The sequence below is a fragment of the Danio aesculapii genome, chromosome 13, assembly GCF_903798145.1.
Source record: "Danio aesculapii chromosome 13, fDanAes4.1, whole genome shotgun sequence".
Lineage (NCBI taxonomy): Eukaryota > Metazoa > Chordata > Actinopteri > Cypriniformes > Danionidae > Danio > Danio aesculapii.
Window position 1 is genome coordinate 5,200,219 of NC_079447.1, and position 13,620 is coordinate 5,213,838.

Genomic DNA, 13,620 nt, shown 5'->3' on the forward strand with positions numbered 1-13,620 from the left:
TTAAAACATATTTTATTTATTTAAACTAGCCTATATTAAATTAAATTATAACCTGCATTTTACCAATCGTTTTGGTTTTAACAAATTATTGAACAGATTATTAATAACTTAACAAAAAGAAAATGTTACTGAGCTCAATGAAAAGTTTTATATGTAGGCCTACATATAAATAAATAATATTAGAGGCATGGCTGCGGCAAATCAGCAATAGTCTACGTCTAAAATGAAACTATTTCTCTTATCAGAAAACAATAAACACATATGCCAAGTGCAACACTGTGTTTAGCAAATACAAATGTGACAGTATTGACGACCAATTTTGTGATGATGATGATGATCAGACCTGAAGCAGTGTCGCGCTTAACTGAAAAACATAACATGGAGAAACGCCTTCACCTTCAACGCATAGAGTCCTCCATTCGCCTTCCGTCTAAAAGGACTTTAATACATCCACGTTTCTTCTGTGCGTGGATAAATATAGTTTCACTTGCTTTTATCCATTTATATTACATCCATTTTGCAGTCCCGTGGATAACTGCGTGGACGCAAAGTCACCAAATCCTGTGCCACATCGCACTGTTGCATCGAGTCTTGTTTGAAATAATTTAGATCTCAGTGCCTATTTAGCTCCAAGAGCGCGCCGATTTGCATTGGTTTGAATTATTTTCCCAGATAAAAGGGATAAAACAGCTGAAAGTTTATTAAATACGTTTAGAAATGGTTAAATAGATGATCAAATAAGTAAACATAACACTGCTGCACCCCATGCGATAGTATCGTGTACCGACGATCTCTCAGGGGGACGATATGGCGATCTGAAAATCACGTATGTCGCCCAACACTCCTGATAACTTTCTTCAGAGAACATTTGAATGAAACAAGTCAAGTGTTGAAAAAGGACAAAGAACCATACATTGAGCATGGGGAAGATGTGCATGTCATTGTTGCAGGAAAACTCCTTGTATTTATGCTGAATATATTCTCCGGGTCCAAAAGGGTTGGGGTCCAGACTATCACGTCGACTCAGCGGCGTCTTCTGATACATTTCCTGCGCAAACAAGCAAATAATAAATCAAACAAAGAGCAACACACAGCTGCTGTAAGCATTTCAGAAGGTGCCACTCACTTCAAGATTGTTGTACTCATTGTGACATGGGTAATACTTAAAAAACCACTGGATGGTGAAAGACACTTCCTCCGGACAATCAAACGAACCCACTGAAAGAATAATAAACACTCTTAAATCACAATGCAACTTCATATCAATCATAATTAATCAAAGCTTTAGATTTAAAGCGCCCCTATATGTTTTGTTTAATGTACTGTGTATTTAATGAGGCTTGTTATAATAAATAGTTTTTGCTGTGTAATGTATTTTCACAGAAATGACTGCAGTAAGTAGCTGGGTTTCCATCCTAATGTGAAGCAAATCTTTACAAAGTTTGCAAAACAATTATGTGAATTATGTGCATTTCCATCAAGTTGGGAGAGCAGCTGACTATAGTATTGGTAACCTAGCAACCAACAGTTAAGGATGGGGAGTCGACTCCAAAAGAGTTGATTCCTCGACTCTCAATGGACCTAATACCAGAATTGACTCGAGGACAGGAATCGACTCCCAAAGTCTAGTCTAGGCATTAGGGGTGTCAAAATTAATTGTTTCTTCGGTGCACCGCGATGCAGAAGCGGACAATTCGGTATCGGTTCTGTAATAATCATAACTGGTAATTATGTACTGACGTCATTTATCTCATATGCGCTATGTCGCCGTAACTTACTTTGGCGAGGGAGGTGAGCGCGAGTATTTACAACGCTCCAACTACTTCAAAACTCAGAAACTGTGCACAATTTCACTGCGTGTGTGTTTGGACAGTTTTTTACTGACACTAAACTGCAGAAGCCCCTATTTCACTGCGATTGAGAGAATGAAAGTAAACCTCTCTCAACAGCGCTCAAATGGACGTTTTTAAAATTTCAGCATCGATTGGTACCGAATTTAAGTATCATGCCAACCTTAGCATAATGGAGTCGTGTGAGTGTAATGTTTGCTAAATCAGGGATTATTCAGCTAATGCTTTTCCATCTCTCGTTATTCACATTAACAATTTTACAACTCAAGTGAGTGTAACAACCTGAATTAAAGGATTTTTATTTAAAAATGTGGCTTTTCAATCATTCGTTTCTCATGCAATATTTCAAAATGCACATTAATACAGGGTGATGGAAACCCAGCTAGTGATATTATTGTCATTATAAGACAATTTTACGGATTATGCAATGACAATAAAGCATAAAAAAGCAAATAAGCATAAATTATTTCAAGCACAATTTAATTCTTAAAGTTACTTGAGCAATTTCAGTGTCATGGATGTGACATTGGCAGTAAAATCTCAAAACATACATTCACAGAGAAAGTGTTAACATTATATTGAAACATCTGTTTATATTTTCCACAACTACTAATCACAGAGTTATGAGATCAGAAAAATCTCAATCTGTAACCATGTTTTATATTTAAAATGAGGGAAATAAACAAGCGTTATGGATGTGACAAAAACATCTGCGAGTTTACAGTATACTTTGTAGTAATTCTGTGAATTAAACTGCACAAACCTAAAGAAACAATGCTAATCAAAATGATAAGAGCTGCTCTCTATAGAATAAACATGATTGATTTGATTTATTTGCATTGTTGAGGAAAACACTCCGTTATGGATGTGACAAGTGAAATTAGCACTTGTTTGAAAACATTAACAGAGACATGTTTTTAGAGCACTGTAAAATACTTGCTTACACACAAAAAAAAAAACAAACGCAGAAATGGTTTTGATATTTTGGTGAAAACTGAATTTTTTTTCATGGCAAGGTTGACATTTGCATGGAATCGCTCAGTTTTTGTAATTTGATGCAAAAAAAAAAAAAAAAAAAAGAGCAAATGTAGAAATATAACAATCAATCCAATTCAAGTTTATTTTTATAGCAATTTTGATAATAATTATAAACGGCTTTACAAAAGGTGCACATTATTGCATTACAATAAAATTTTGCAAAGTTAAGGTTATCAGTAGGGTCAGACAGAATCTGTGGATTTTTTGCTATTTCTGTGCAGACTTTTGTAAAAAAAAAAAAACATCTGCTGATTTATGTGTAAATATTTCATTAAATATTAAATAAAAAATAATAACTTTTATTTAATGTTTACAATGCAAATCCAATTAGATCCACTTATTTGTCAAACGAAGCAAGTCTCTCATATAATAGATCAACTAAAAGACAAAAAAAAACTTTACAAACTGTAATGTACAGAAAATCATATGAACATGTTCATATCAGTCAATAATACTACTGAAATTAATTTAAGAACTGAATAAATTTACATTTACACAGCAAATAATCCACCTTTTCTTCATCTATCAGTAAGCATTGAGTTTCCTGAGCTCGCTGACACCTCTATCAGAGATTACATGAGACGACAGGCTGCACAATCAGCAGAAATATTGCTGCACTGACATTAATTCTATATAAACATGATGGCTGACATATAATATATCATTGAGGTCATGTTTTTTTTTTTTGTGAGAAGTTGTGTATTGCAACAAGCCGATATGTAATAATGGTGCTTTTTGTGGATGCAAAATGTTAGTAGTTTCAAAGAGATCTCAAATGAAAGAATATCAGATACCTCTCAGCTGAATGTCAGTGTCCTTATACATGGATTTCCGTAACAATAAATGTCTGGATGACTGGAAAAAGAGAAAATTTAAATACAACACAGTTCAAATACACAAACAGAAAACATTTTTCCCTAAAAAACAGCACAACAGAGGGCTCGAAATGAACCCTTTTGCTTGGAAGCACTGGTGCTCCTAACTTTAAAAATGTAGTTGCACCAGCCAAAATGTAGTCACACCCACCAAAAATTCTGAGCACAGTTACTACAAGTGCTATATTAACAGATTTAAATAAAATAGAAATGTAAATAGAACCCTTTGTGCTTAAAGAGTGTAGATGTGGCAAACGCGGTAACTCCGTCCCACAGACTTTAACCCAATGAAAGTCTTTTATCCACTCTTCAGAAAGTGTAAATGGTGGATTAACATGCTCCACATGATCACTAATCAGATGTGCCATTATTTATAACTTTAGGTGGTCTCTAAAACAAAATCTGCCAGTGTTGTTCGCATTCTCATCTTCAGCGCTTTACATTTTCGTGGTCATATCTCCATCATTTAAAGACAGAAGACATTGACTGAGTGATTGACAACTGATATTAACCAATCCATTTGCGTAGAGCAGTGGGCCAATAAGAAGAGCACAAAGGCGGGGCAAGCATTGTGGGCTTTTGTTTACTTCTGCAAGTTAACAACTGGTTTAAACCATTCCTGAGCGCTGCGTTTCTTATTCTTAGGTGCAATGATACATTCTGTTTGAAAGTCCCCCTAATATGCACATGCGGTGAACAATTTGCCATGAAAATCGGTCGCACAGCAATAATTTTATGCACTCGCATAAATGCCCTAAATATATTTTGAGGTCGCAAAGATAACATTTCGGGTGCATATGTGACCAAAACGATCGCAATTTCGAGCCCTGGAATACATTGCAAAATTACTGTCATCACAATAAAAGAATATGCTAACGTTTCGCAGACATGTGTGATGAGTTACATTTATTTTATACATTTCTTATTTATCTAAATTTGACCAATCAGATGGGGCCTTACTATCTTTATCCCCTCCTCCCCAGTAGCTGCTGTTCTGCTATTGGCTGAAGCTGCCCGAATGTGAATATAAAGCTAAAAATAAATACTAATGGGCGGAGTCGAGACGAGAGAATAAAATGACAACGGCCAATCAGAGACAGAATATCTGCAGAGCTTTTGATTCAATTATAATGTTTCAAAGACTGAATGTTTGCACGCCTGTTTTAATCTGAATTAGAATTCATTAGAACTGGAAAATATTGTTTAATTGTTTATTTTAATATCATTACATAATTAATCTAATAGGGCGACGCAGTGGCACAGTAGGTAGTGCTGTCGCCTCACAGCAAGAAGGTCGCTGGTTCAAGCCTCGGCTGGGTCAGTTGCCATTTCTGTGTGGAGTTTGCATGTTCTCCCTGCGTTCGTGTGGGTTTCCTCTGGGTGCTCCGGTTTCCCCCAGTCCAAAGACACGCAGTACGGGTGAATTGGGTAGGTTAAATTGTCCGTAGTGTATGTGTGTGTGAATAAGTGTGTGTGTTTCCCAGTGATGGGTTGCAGCTGGAAGTATTGCATAAAACAAATGCTGGATAAGTTGGCGGTTCATTCCGCTGTGGCGACCCCAGATTAATAAAGGAAATACGCCGAAAAGAAAATGAATTAATTAATAAAAATTGCATTTTTTTATGGAAATGTTACATCATAATGAAATATATTTACCGCAATACTCAGCAACAATACTGCATGTGTTTCTAGTATCGTGCAGCTCTACTCTACTCATTTACATTGGTGCGATATGGCATTGTCTTACAGTGCAGCCACTAGAAACCTCAGTGGAAAAATTAGACAAGCCTTTAAATATTTGATAAACTTTGAACGGGTCATTTGAACAATCTAGCTTCCCAGCTAGATGACAAAGAGTCTTAAACACCATACAAAACAAATTCATGTACACTGAGGGAAATCTTTAGCACATAAACCATTAAACATTTCTGGCTATTAAGCTGTAAAATGCCTCCTCCTGCTCGTATGTGGCAAACAGTAACAGATGTTCTATTGGTTTTTCAGCACCTTGCTACTTTGCATTGGGTCTTGGATGTATAATCATTAATCTGGATATACTGTAAATACTATCCTTTATGGTGTAATACAAACGTGCCAGAAAGATTTTCCTCAAAAGACTTAAATAATCCGCAGATTAAATACTTAAATACCAACCATATGTCTTGATATATCTGCACTAATCTATCTTTGATATTGCTTTCTATATATTAGGGCTGTATGATGTTGGAAAAATCGGACGTTGAGATATTTTATTTTTCTATGATATGGATTTATATATAATGAATCTGTACAATTTAAATTAATTTACCATTAATTACCATTAAATATGACTTTTGCTTCAATAAACTCCTAATTTCCTCTTTATTAAGGTCAGGAGAGAAGCGTAAATGCGGATGCAAAAGTCTTCACAGCAACATGGACACCTCCAAATGGCGTTAAAAGTGTCACATATTGGATTTATAAATGACAAGCATGTCTCAAACATAATAATTCAACTTCAGAATTATGAATATTGTATTCTGATGCCCTCACTTTACTGTGAATTAACAACTAGGACAAATTTAATGCCTGTTCAAGTCAACCGATCCAAGTCTATACAAAATGCAGCATTTTAACCAATAGTAGAGCTACACATAGGCATAATATTATTACTGTTGTTTTACCATATGTTATATGCGAATAACAATAATAGCCTACTCATACTGACCTTTATTTTACATCTACAGAATAGTGAGAAAATCGTGATCTTAATTTTAAGCAAAAATAAATAAATAAATAAAAATTGTGATTCTCATTTTAGCCAGAATGCTGCAGCCATAATTTATAATTTATATTTTGGGGCATGAAAAATAATACTTTAATATGTCATTAATTGATTGTTAATCTAAATATGCCTGAAAATATATATATTTTTGCGATTTTAATTATATTACACTGAATGATACTTGACAAATGACAAATGTTAACATGGTAAAGTTGTATAATGACTGACAGTTTGTTTAGTCTGATATTTAGAATAATTTATTTTTGTGAAAGATACTAATATTTATTTGAAAATATCATATTTGTGAAAAGAAATGTCTTATATAGGAAAATATAGGAAAAATTTATTAAGATTTATTATGACAATTAATGCGTATTTTGGGGCATGAAAAATAATATTTTAACATGTCATTTAATGATTGTTAATGTGAATATGCCTGAATATAATGTAGTTACGATGTATTACATTAAATAAAACTCGGTGGGTTTTAATATGTCATTAGGAATTGTTAATCAAAATATGCCAGATAATATATTTTTTGCGATACAAACTATATATTGTTACACCAAATGACAATTGGTGGGTGTCTTCTGTAAACATGGTAAAATTGTATAATGACTGACAGTTTATTCTGTCTATTAATTTTAGAATAATTTATTTTTGTGCATGATACTGATATTAATTTGAAAATACCATATTTGTGAAAAGAAATGTCTTAAAATGAAGTCAAATTTTGTTAATTTAGTGATATAAATGCTGTATACACGTGTTAAAATATTTAAAAGATCAGATTATTGTTCATTTTAAATGATGAAATGATTCTTACTGACAAATGGACAAACCTAATAGTTTGAAGAATATAGAAAAAATGTATTAAGATTTAAAATGACAATTAATACGTATTTTGGGGCATGAAAAATAATATTTTAATATGTCATTTAATGATTGTTAATGCAAATATGCCTGAATATAATGTAGTTACGATATAAAATATATTACACTGAATGATACTCGGTGGGTTTTAATATGTCGTTAATTGATTGTTAATCTAAATATGCCTGAAATTATATATTTTGCTATATAAAGTATATTACACTGAATGATACTCGGCGGGTGTCTTTTGTTAACATGGTAAAATTGTATAATGACTGACTATTTAGTCTATGATATTTAGAATAATTTATTTTAGTGCAAGACGCTAATATTAATTTGAAAATATCATGTTTGTGAAAAGGAATGACTTAAAATGAAGTCAAATTGAGTTAATTCAGTGATATAAATGCTATATAAACGTTTTAAAATATTTAAAAGATCAGATTATTGTAATGATGTTTAGAAATTTAATTTTTTTTATTTAGATATTTATTTTTGTGCAAGATACTTATGAGCAATTCCAGCGTTATGAATGTGAAATTTGCAGTAAAAACTCATAACATAAATTCACAAAGAAAGTGTATGTTAACATTATATTGAAACATCTGTTTATATTTTCCAGAACAACTGACCACAGTTACAATCTGTAAGCATGTTTTGTTCTTAAAATGAGGAAAATAAACATGCGTTATGGATGTGACCAAACATGTCTGCAAGTTTACAGTACACAAAATAATTTATTTAAAAAAAATGCACAACCCAAAATAAATAATGATAATCAAAAGGCAGAGAGCTGCTCTTTATAGAAAAAAAATGATATTATTTTATTTAATATTTTTGCATTTATGAAGAAAATGTGTAGTTATGGATGTGACGGATGTGAAATTGTCACTTGTGTGACTTTGTTAAATCAAATATAATAGTTTGAAAACACTGACAGAAACATTTGAGTATTTCTTCCGTATTTTGGTGACAACCAAGGTTGAGATTTGCATGGAATTGCTCTTATATAAATTTGAAAATATATTTGTAAAAATAAATGGCTTAAAACCAAGTCAAACTTAGTTAATTCAGTGATATGAATGCTGTATACACGTGTTAAAATATTTAAAAGATCAGATTATTGTTCATATTAAACCATGGAATGATTCTCACTGACAAATGGACAAACCTAATAGTTTGAAGAATATAGAAAAATGTATTGAGATTTATTATTTAGAGAGATGAACATTTATATTTGAATATGTCATTTAATGATTATTAATGTAAATATGCCTGAATATAATGTTGTTACGCTACAAAATATTTCACTGAATGATGCTCGATGGGTGTCTTCTGTAAGCATGGTAACATTTTATAATGACTAACAGAATGTTTTGCAAAAAATAAATATAAAACATATTAAATTGCGAATTTAAAGCTGTATTAAGACAGTCTTCGACCCATGTTTGATAAACTGCAGTTATTTATGTACGTACATTAACATCATAACAGCCTGGAGCATAAAGCAGAGCAAATAAATATAACAGTGCAATATTCAAACACGTGATAATACCAATATTACTACATATTATTGCTCACATATTTCTCTATATCGCAAAACGTATTAATGCTAATTACATTACTAAAGAAATACACAATAGCAGGTTTTGTAAACTAAAATGAAAGGTCGAGCTCGTGATGTTTCTACAACATTTGCACAGTACTTATTCATCTAAATGACTTCTACATCTGGCCCATAACGTGTTATTCATCTGCCAGTCATTTCATTGCACTGTCTTTATTAAAGTCACGTAAAAACATTATATAATTCATGAACTAAACAAGTCATGGTATCTAATGCTAGCTATTAGCATTTCCCTCTTCGCTCCTTTTCATGCATTTAGAACCCAAAACATAAATCACACTCACATTAAACACTGTGACAGTCCACAGGCCCATTTCCGGAGCAGCGTTAACTCCATTATATGAAGAAAAGTAGAAGAAAAATATTATTAAACAGAGCAATCGGCTGCTGTTCCGCGTCCACCGGCTGCTATCGGCGGCCATGTTTACTGTCTGACGGCCGCGCGCGCGCGGACACACACCTGTGCGCGCGACCTGACACGTCACTCGCTCAGTCACCTGACCAAAATCTTCACAACAGATTAGAAATCCGATACTGAAATGTGCTTGTCATCAACATGTGACATGGAAGAAAGTTTGGGAAAGATTAAACATGTTCTTTATAAACAATTAGACTTGGTAAGTAAGACAAATATTACACATAATATTAAACAACAAGTTCAAGAATTATTCTCATTTGGATATGGACGACTCATGTTGTTACATTATTTTGTACTGAATATTCTGTCTGTGATGTTTGGAATCATTTATGTTTTCGCTAGATACTTATATTACATTAAAAATATCATATTCGTGAGAAGAAATGGTTTAAAACGAAGTCAAATTGTGAACAATTTCATTTTATATATATATATATATATATATATATATATATATATATATATATATATATATATATATATATAGACACAGTGCATCCAGAAAATATTCATAGCGCTTCGCTGAAAAAAAAGAGTTAATAAAATAATAAAAAGCTGAAAAATCACATGTACATCAGTATTCTCAGCCCTTTGCCATGAAGCTCTAAATTGAGCTCAGGTACATTCTGGTTCCACTGATCATTCTTGAGATGTTTCAGCAGCTTCATTGGAGTTCACCTGTGGTAAAGTCAGTTGATTGGACATGATTTGAAAAGGCGTACACCTGTCTCTATAATGTCTTAGGGTTAACAGTGCATGTCAAAGCACAAACCAAGCATGAAGACAAGGGAATTGTCTGTAGGTCACAGAGACAGGATTGTCTCGAGGCACAAGGCTGGGGAAGGTTACAGAAGAATTTCTGCTGCTCTGAAAGTTCCAATGAGCACAGCGGCCTCCATCATCCGTAAGTGGAAGATGTTTAGAACCACCAGGACTCTTCCTAGAGCTGGAACGGATCTAAGCTGAGTGATCGGGGGAGAAGGGCCTTGGTCAGGGAGGTGATCAATAACCTAATGGTCACTCTGTCTGAGCTCCAAGCTCCAAGCTGTGTGCCAAGCTTGTGGCATCATATTCAGAAAGACTTGAGGCTGTAATTGCTGCCAAAGGTGCATCAACAAAGTATTGAGCAAAGGCTGTGAATACTGATGTACATAAGATTTTTCAGCTTTTTTATTTTTTATAAATTTGCAACAATTTCAAACTCTTTATTCACATTGTTATTATGGGGGATTGTGTGAAGAATGTTGAGGAAATAAATGAATTCAATCCATTTTGGTATACGTCTCTAACATGAAATAAATGTGGAAAAAGTGAAGCGCTATGAATACTTTTTGAGATGTGTTTGTCAAAACCTTAAAATTGAAAAGACATAAATGACACCTTTTCATTTTTTTGATAAACGTGATTGATTTATTATTTTTCATTTATTCACCATTTACGTTTCTGATGTTAATAACATATTAAAAACCTTTTATTACTATTATCAGATTTTACTGTGGTGAATATTTCAGCTTTAAACTTTCCTTTACGTTTTACTTCCCAATATTGCTTTCTAAATTCAAGCCCCAACAACAGATTTCACACTGAAATTACAAGTGAGCAGATTTCATATTGATAGTAAATATTATTATGGAGATACTCATTCAGATTATATTTACAGCTGCATAGAAACACTGTAACGTTGTTTATATAATCAACAAATACACATTATTGAAATACTACGATTTCTAGAATTCATAAAGCAAATTTACTTCATTTTATTAGCATTATTTAATCAGATATTGCTCATAAAGGCAGTAATTAATTGCACACATGGTAACGATTTCAAACGAATACAATATTGTACCTCAGTCAAAAAGCAGGATAAAACACAACTGAACACTTCTGTCAGAAATCTCTTTAAAGAATTCCTGTTTCTTCATGTCAGTTTCATTCCTTCATTTTCCTTCAGCTTAGTCCTTTTATTCATCAGGGGTCGCCACAGCGGAATGAACCGCCAATTTATCCAGCATATGTTTTACACAGCGGGTGCCCTTCCAGCTGCAACCTAGTACTGGAAAACACCCACACACACTTATTCACACTCATACACTATGGCCAATTTAGTTCATCAATTCCCCAATAGCGCATGTGTTTGGACTGTAGGGGAAACCGGAGCACCCGGAGGAAACCCACACCAACACGTGGAGAACATGCAAACTCCACACTGAAACGCCAATTGACCCAGCCAGGACTCGAACCAGCGACCTTCTTGCTGTGATGTGACAGTGCTAACCACTGAGCCACTGTCACCCCATGTCAGTTTCTCTTAAAAAATATTATTTACGTATTTACAAAATGCATTCCTAATATACAGATGGGATTCTATGCAAAAACAGTTCACAAAAGCTTAAAATCACAACGCAGCTTAATTTCATAACACTTTTTAAAGACAAAACAATATTTAACAGTGGTAAAGGTCTCTTTCTCACTGGTTTTGTTAACATTTGTAGCATCACAGTTTTACAGACAGGATCCACCATCTACGTATGTTTCCCCACTATCAAATCCTGAGGTCAAACACGCCGTATACTGCTCTTAACTTGTCACATTGCAAGAAATAAAATTGGATGTTGGTTGTAAATACACTAGTTATTCAAAGTTTGAGATCAGCAAGATGTTTTACTGATTTTAAAGAGGTCACCAAAGCTGCATCTGTTTGATTAGAAAAATGCTATTTTTAAATAGTTTTATCTGAAATATTATTTCAATTTAAAATATGTTTATTTTATTCGAATGTATTATAAATTGTAATTTCTTCTTGTGATGCAAACCTCCATTTTTACCATCATTTCTCCAGTCTTCAGTATCACATGATCCAAATAAGTCTCTGATGTCCCTAGAGAGAGAGAGAGAGAGAGAGAGAGAGAGAGAGTGTGTGTGTGTGTGAGAGAGAAGTTTCAGCTAAAAATACCAAACAAATAATGACCCTTTTAGGCTTTTTTTTCCCAGATTGTGCTGTTTTGGTGACTGTCACTTTAAATTCAAATGAGATTGTGCTCTTTTCAAAAGAGGGCGGAGCTACAAATGCCTGTGTGTCAGTATAGTGGCAGATTCAAAAACAAGACTAACTTCATTTGCTAATGAGGGAGAGATGGTCTCTAGTGGGTGGGGTTTTCTCCCTCTGATGACACGTACAAAGGGAGAATGTCAATCAAAGTGTTTCTGCAGACTGTTTTTATCAAGTGTGATTATAAAAAATAAAATGAACAAATTGTTCCAATTTCAAAACAATATTTTCAGTGCCTTGAAAATAAAAATAAATAAATAAATATTTCGCATTTGCTTTATAGGCTGTATTATCAAAAAGATTGTATTTTTAGGGTAATGACTTTATAAAATATGACGACAGACATTCATTATTAATCTGGGGTCCCGCCAACTTACCGCCAACTTATCCAGCTCATGTTTTACGCAGCGGATGCCCTTGCAGCCGCAACCCATTTCTGGGAAACATCCATACACACTCCCATTCACACTCATACACTATGGATAATTTATCCTACCCAATTCCCCTACAGCGCATGTCTTTGGACTTGTGGGGGAATCCAGAACACCTGGAGGAAACCCATGCGAACACGGGGAGAACATGCTCCACACAGAAATGCCAACTGACCCAGCCGAGGCTCGAACCAGCGACCTTCTTGCTGTGAGGCGATTGTGCTACCCACTGTGCCACCGCGTCGCCCTATGACGACAGACATTCAAAGCTTAATTTTAATTTCTCAATGGAAGCTTTGAAGGTAATTGCAATTTGACGTCAGTGTGAGAACGGTCAGAAAGACAGCTATGGTCATTCTAGTAGTTTTCTAACACAATTCTGGCAGATTTACTCTGAAAAAAAAAATTCACTGGATTTACTAAAAAACATTAAGGTAAAATTAAGGTAAGTGGTTGCAAAATATTTATATGAGCTGAATTTAAACTAATTAAATTTAGCAATGTTCAACTTATTTTGTTCGTTTAAACTCAGCCCATCATTGTTCGCAACCACCTTAAAAAATTGAGTAAATCCAATGAATCGTTTTTTTTTTTCAGTGCAGTGTTAAAGCATGCCTAGAGAGCCAGTCAAAGCTCAGAATCACTTCCAAAGTAGAACTGTGATGCATTCTGAACATTTCAGCACCAATTGCGAA

The 13,620-nt window shown here is 33.9% G+C and overlaps 1 protein-coding gene across 1 annotated transcript in view; it reads right to left on the reverse strand.

Annotated features, from left to right (window-relative positions):
• The window catches only part of tmem87b (transmembrane protein 87B), a 38,640-nt gene extending 29,191 nt beyond the window's left edge, over positions 1 to 9,449 (reverse strand). The window contains exons 1-4 of the mRNA XM_056471423.1: positions 9,312 to 9,449; positions 3,683 to 3,743; positions 1,127 to 1,218; positions 914 to 1,048 (exon numbers count right to left, since the gene is read on the reverse strand). Of these exons, the coding sequence (XP_056327398.1) occupies positions 914 to 1,048; positions 1,127 to 1,218; positions 3,683 to 3,743; positions 9,312 to 9,449 (426 nt within the window). The remainder of the gene's footprint in view (positions 1 to 913; positions 1,049 to 1,126; positions 1,219 to 3,682; positions 3,744 to 9,311) is intronic.
• Between the last annotated feature and the right edge of the window lie 4,171 nt (positions 9,450 to 13,620).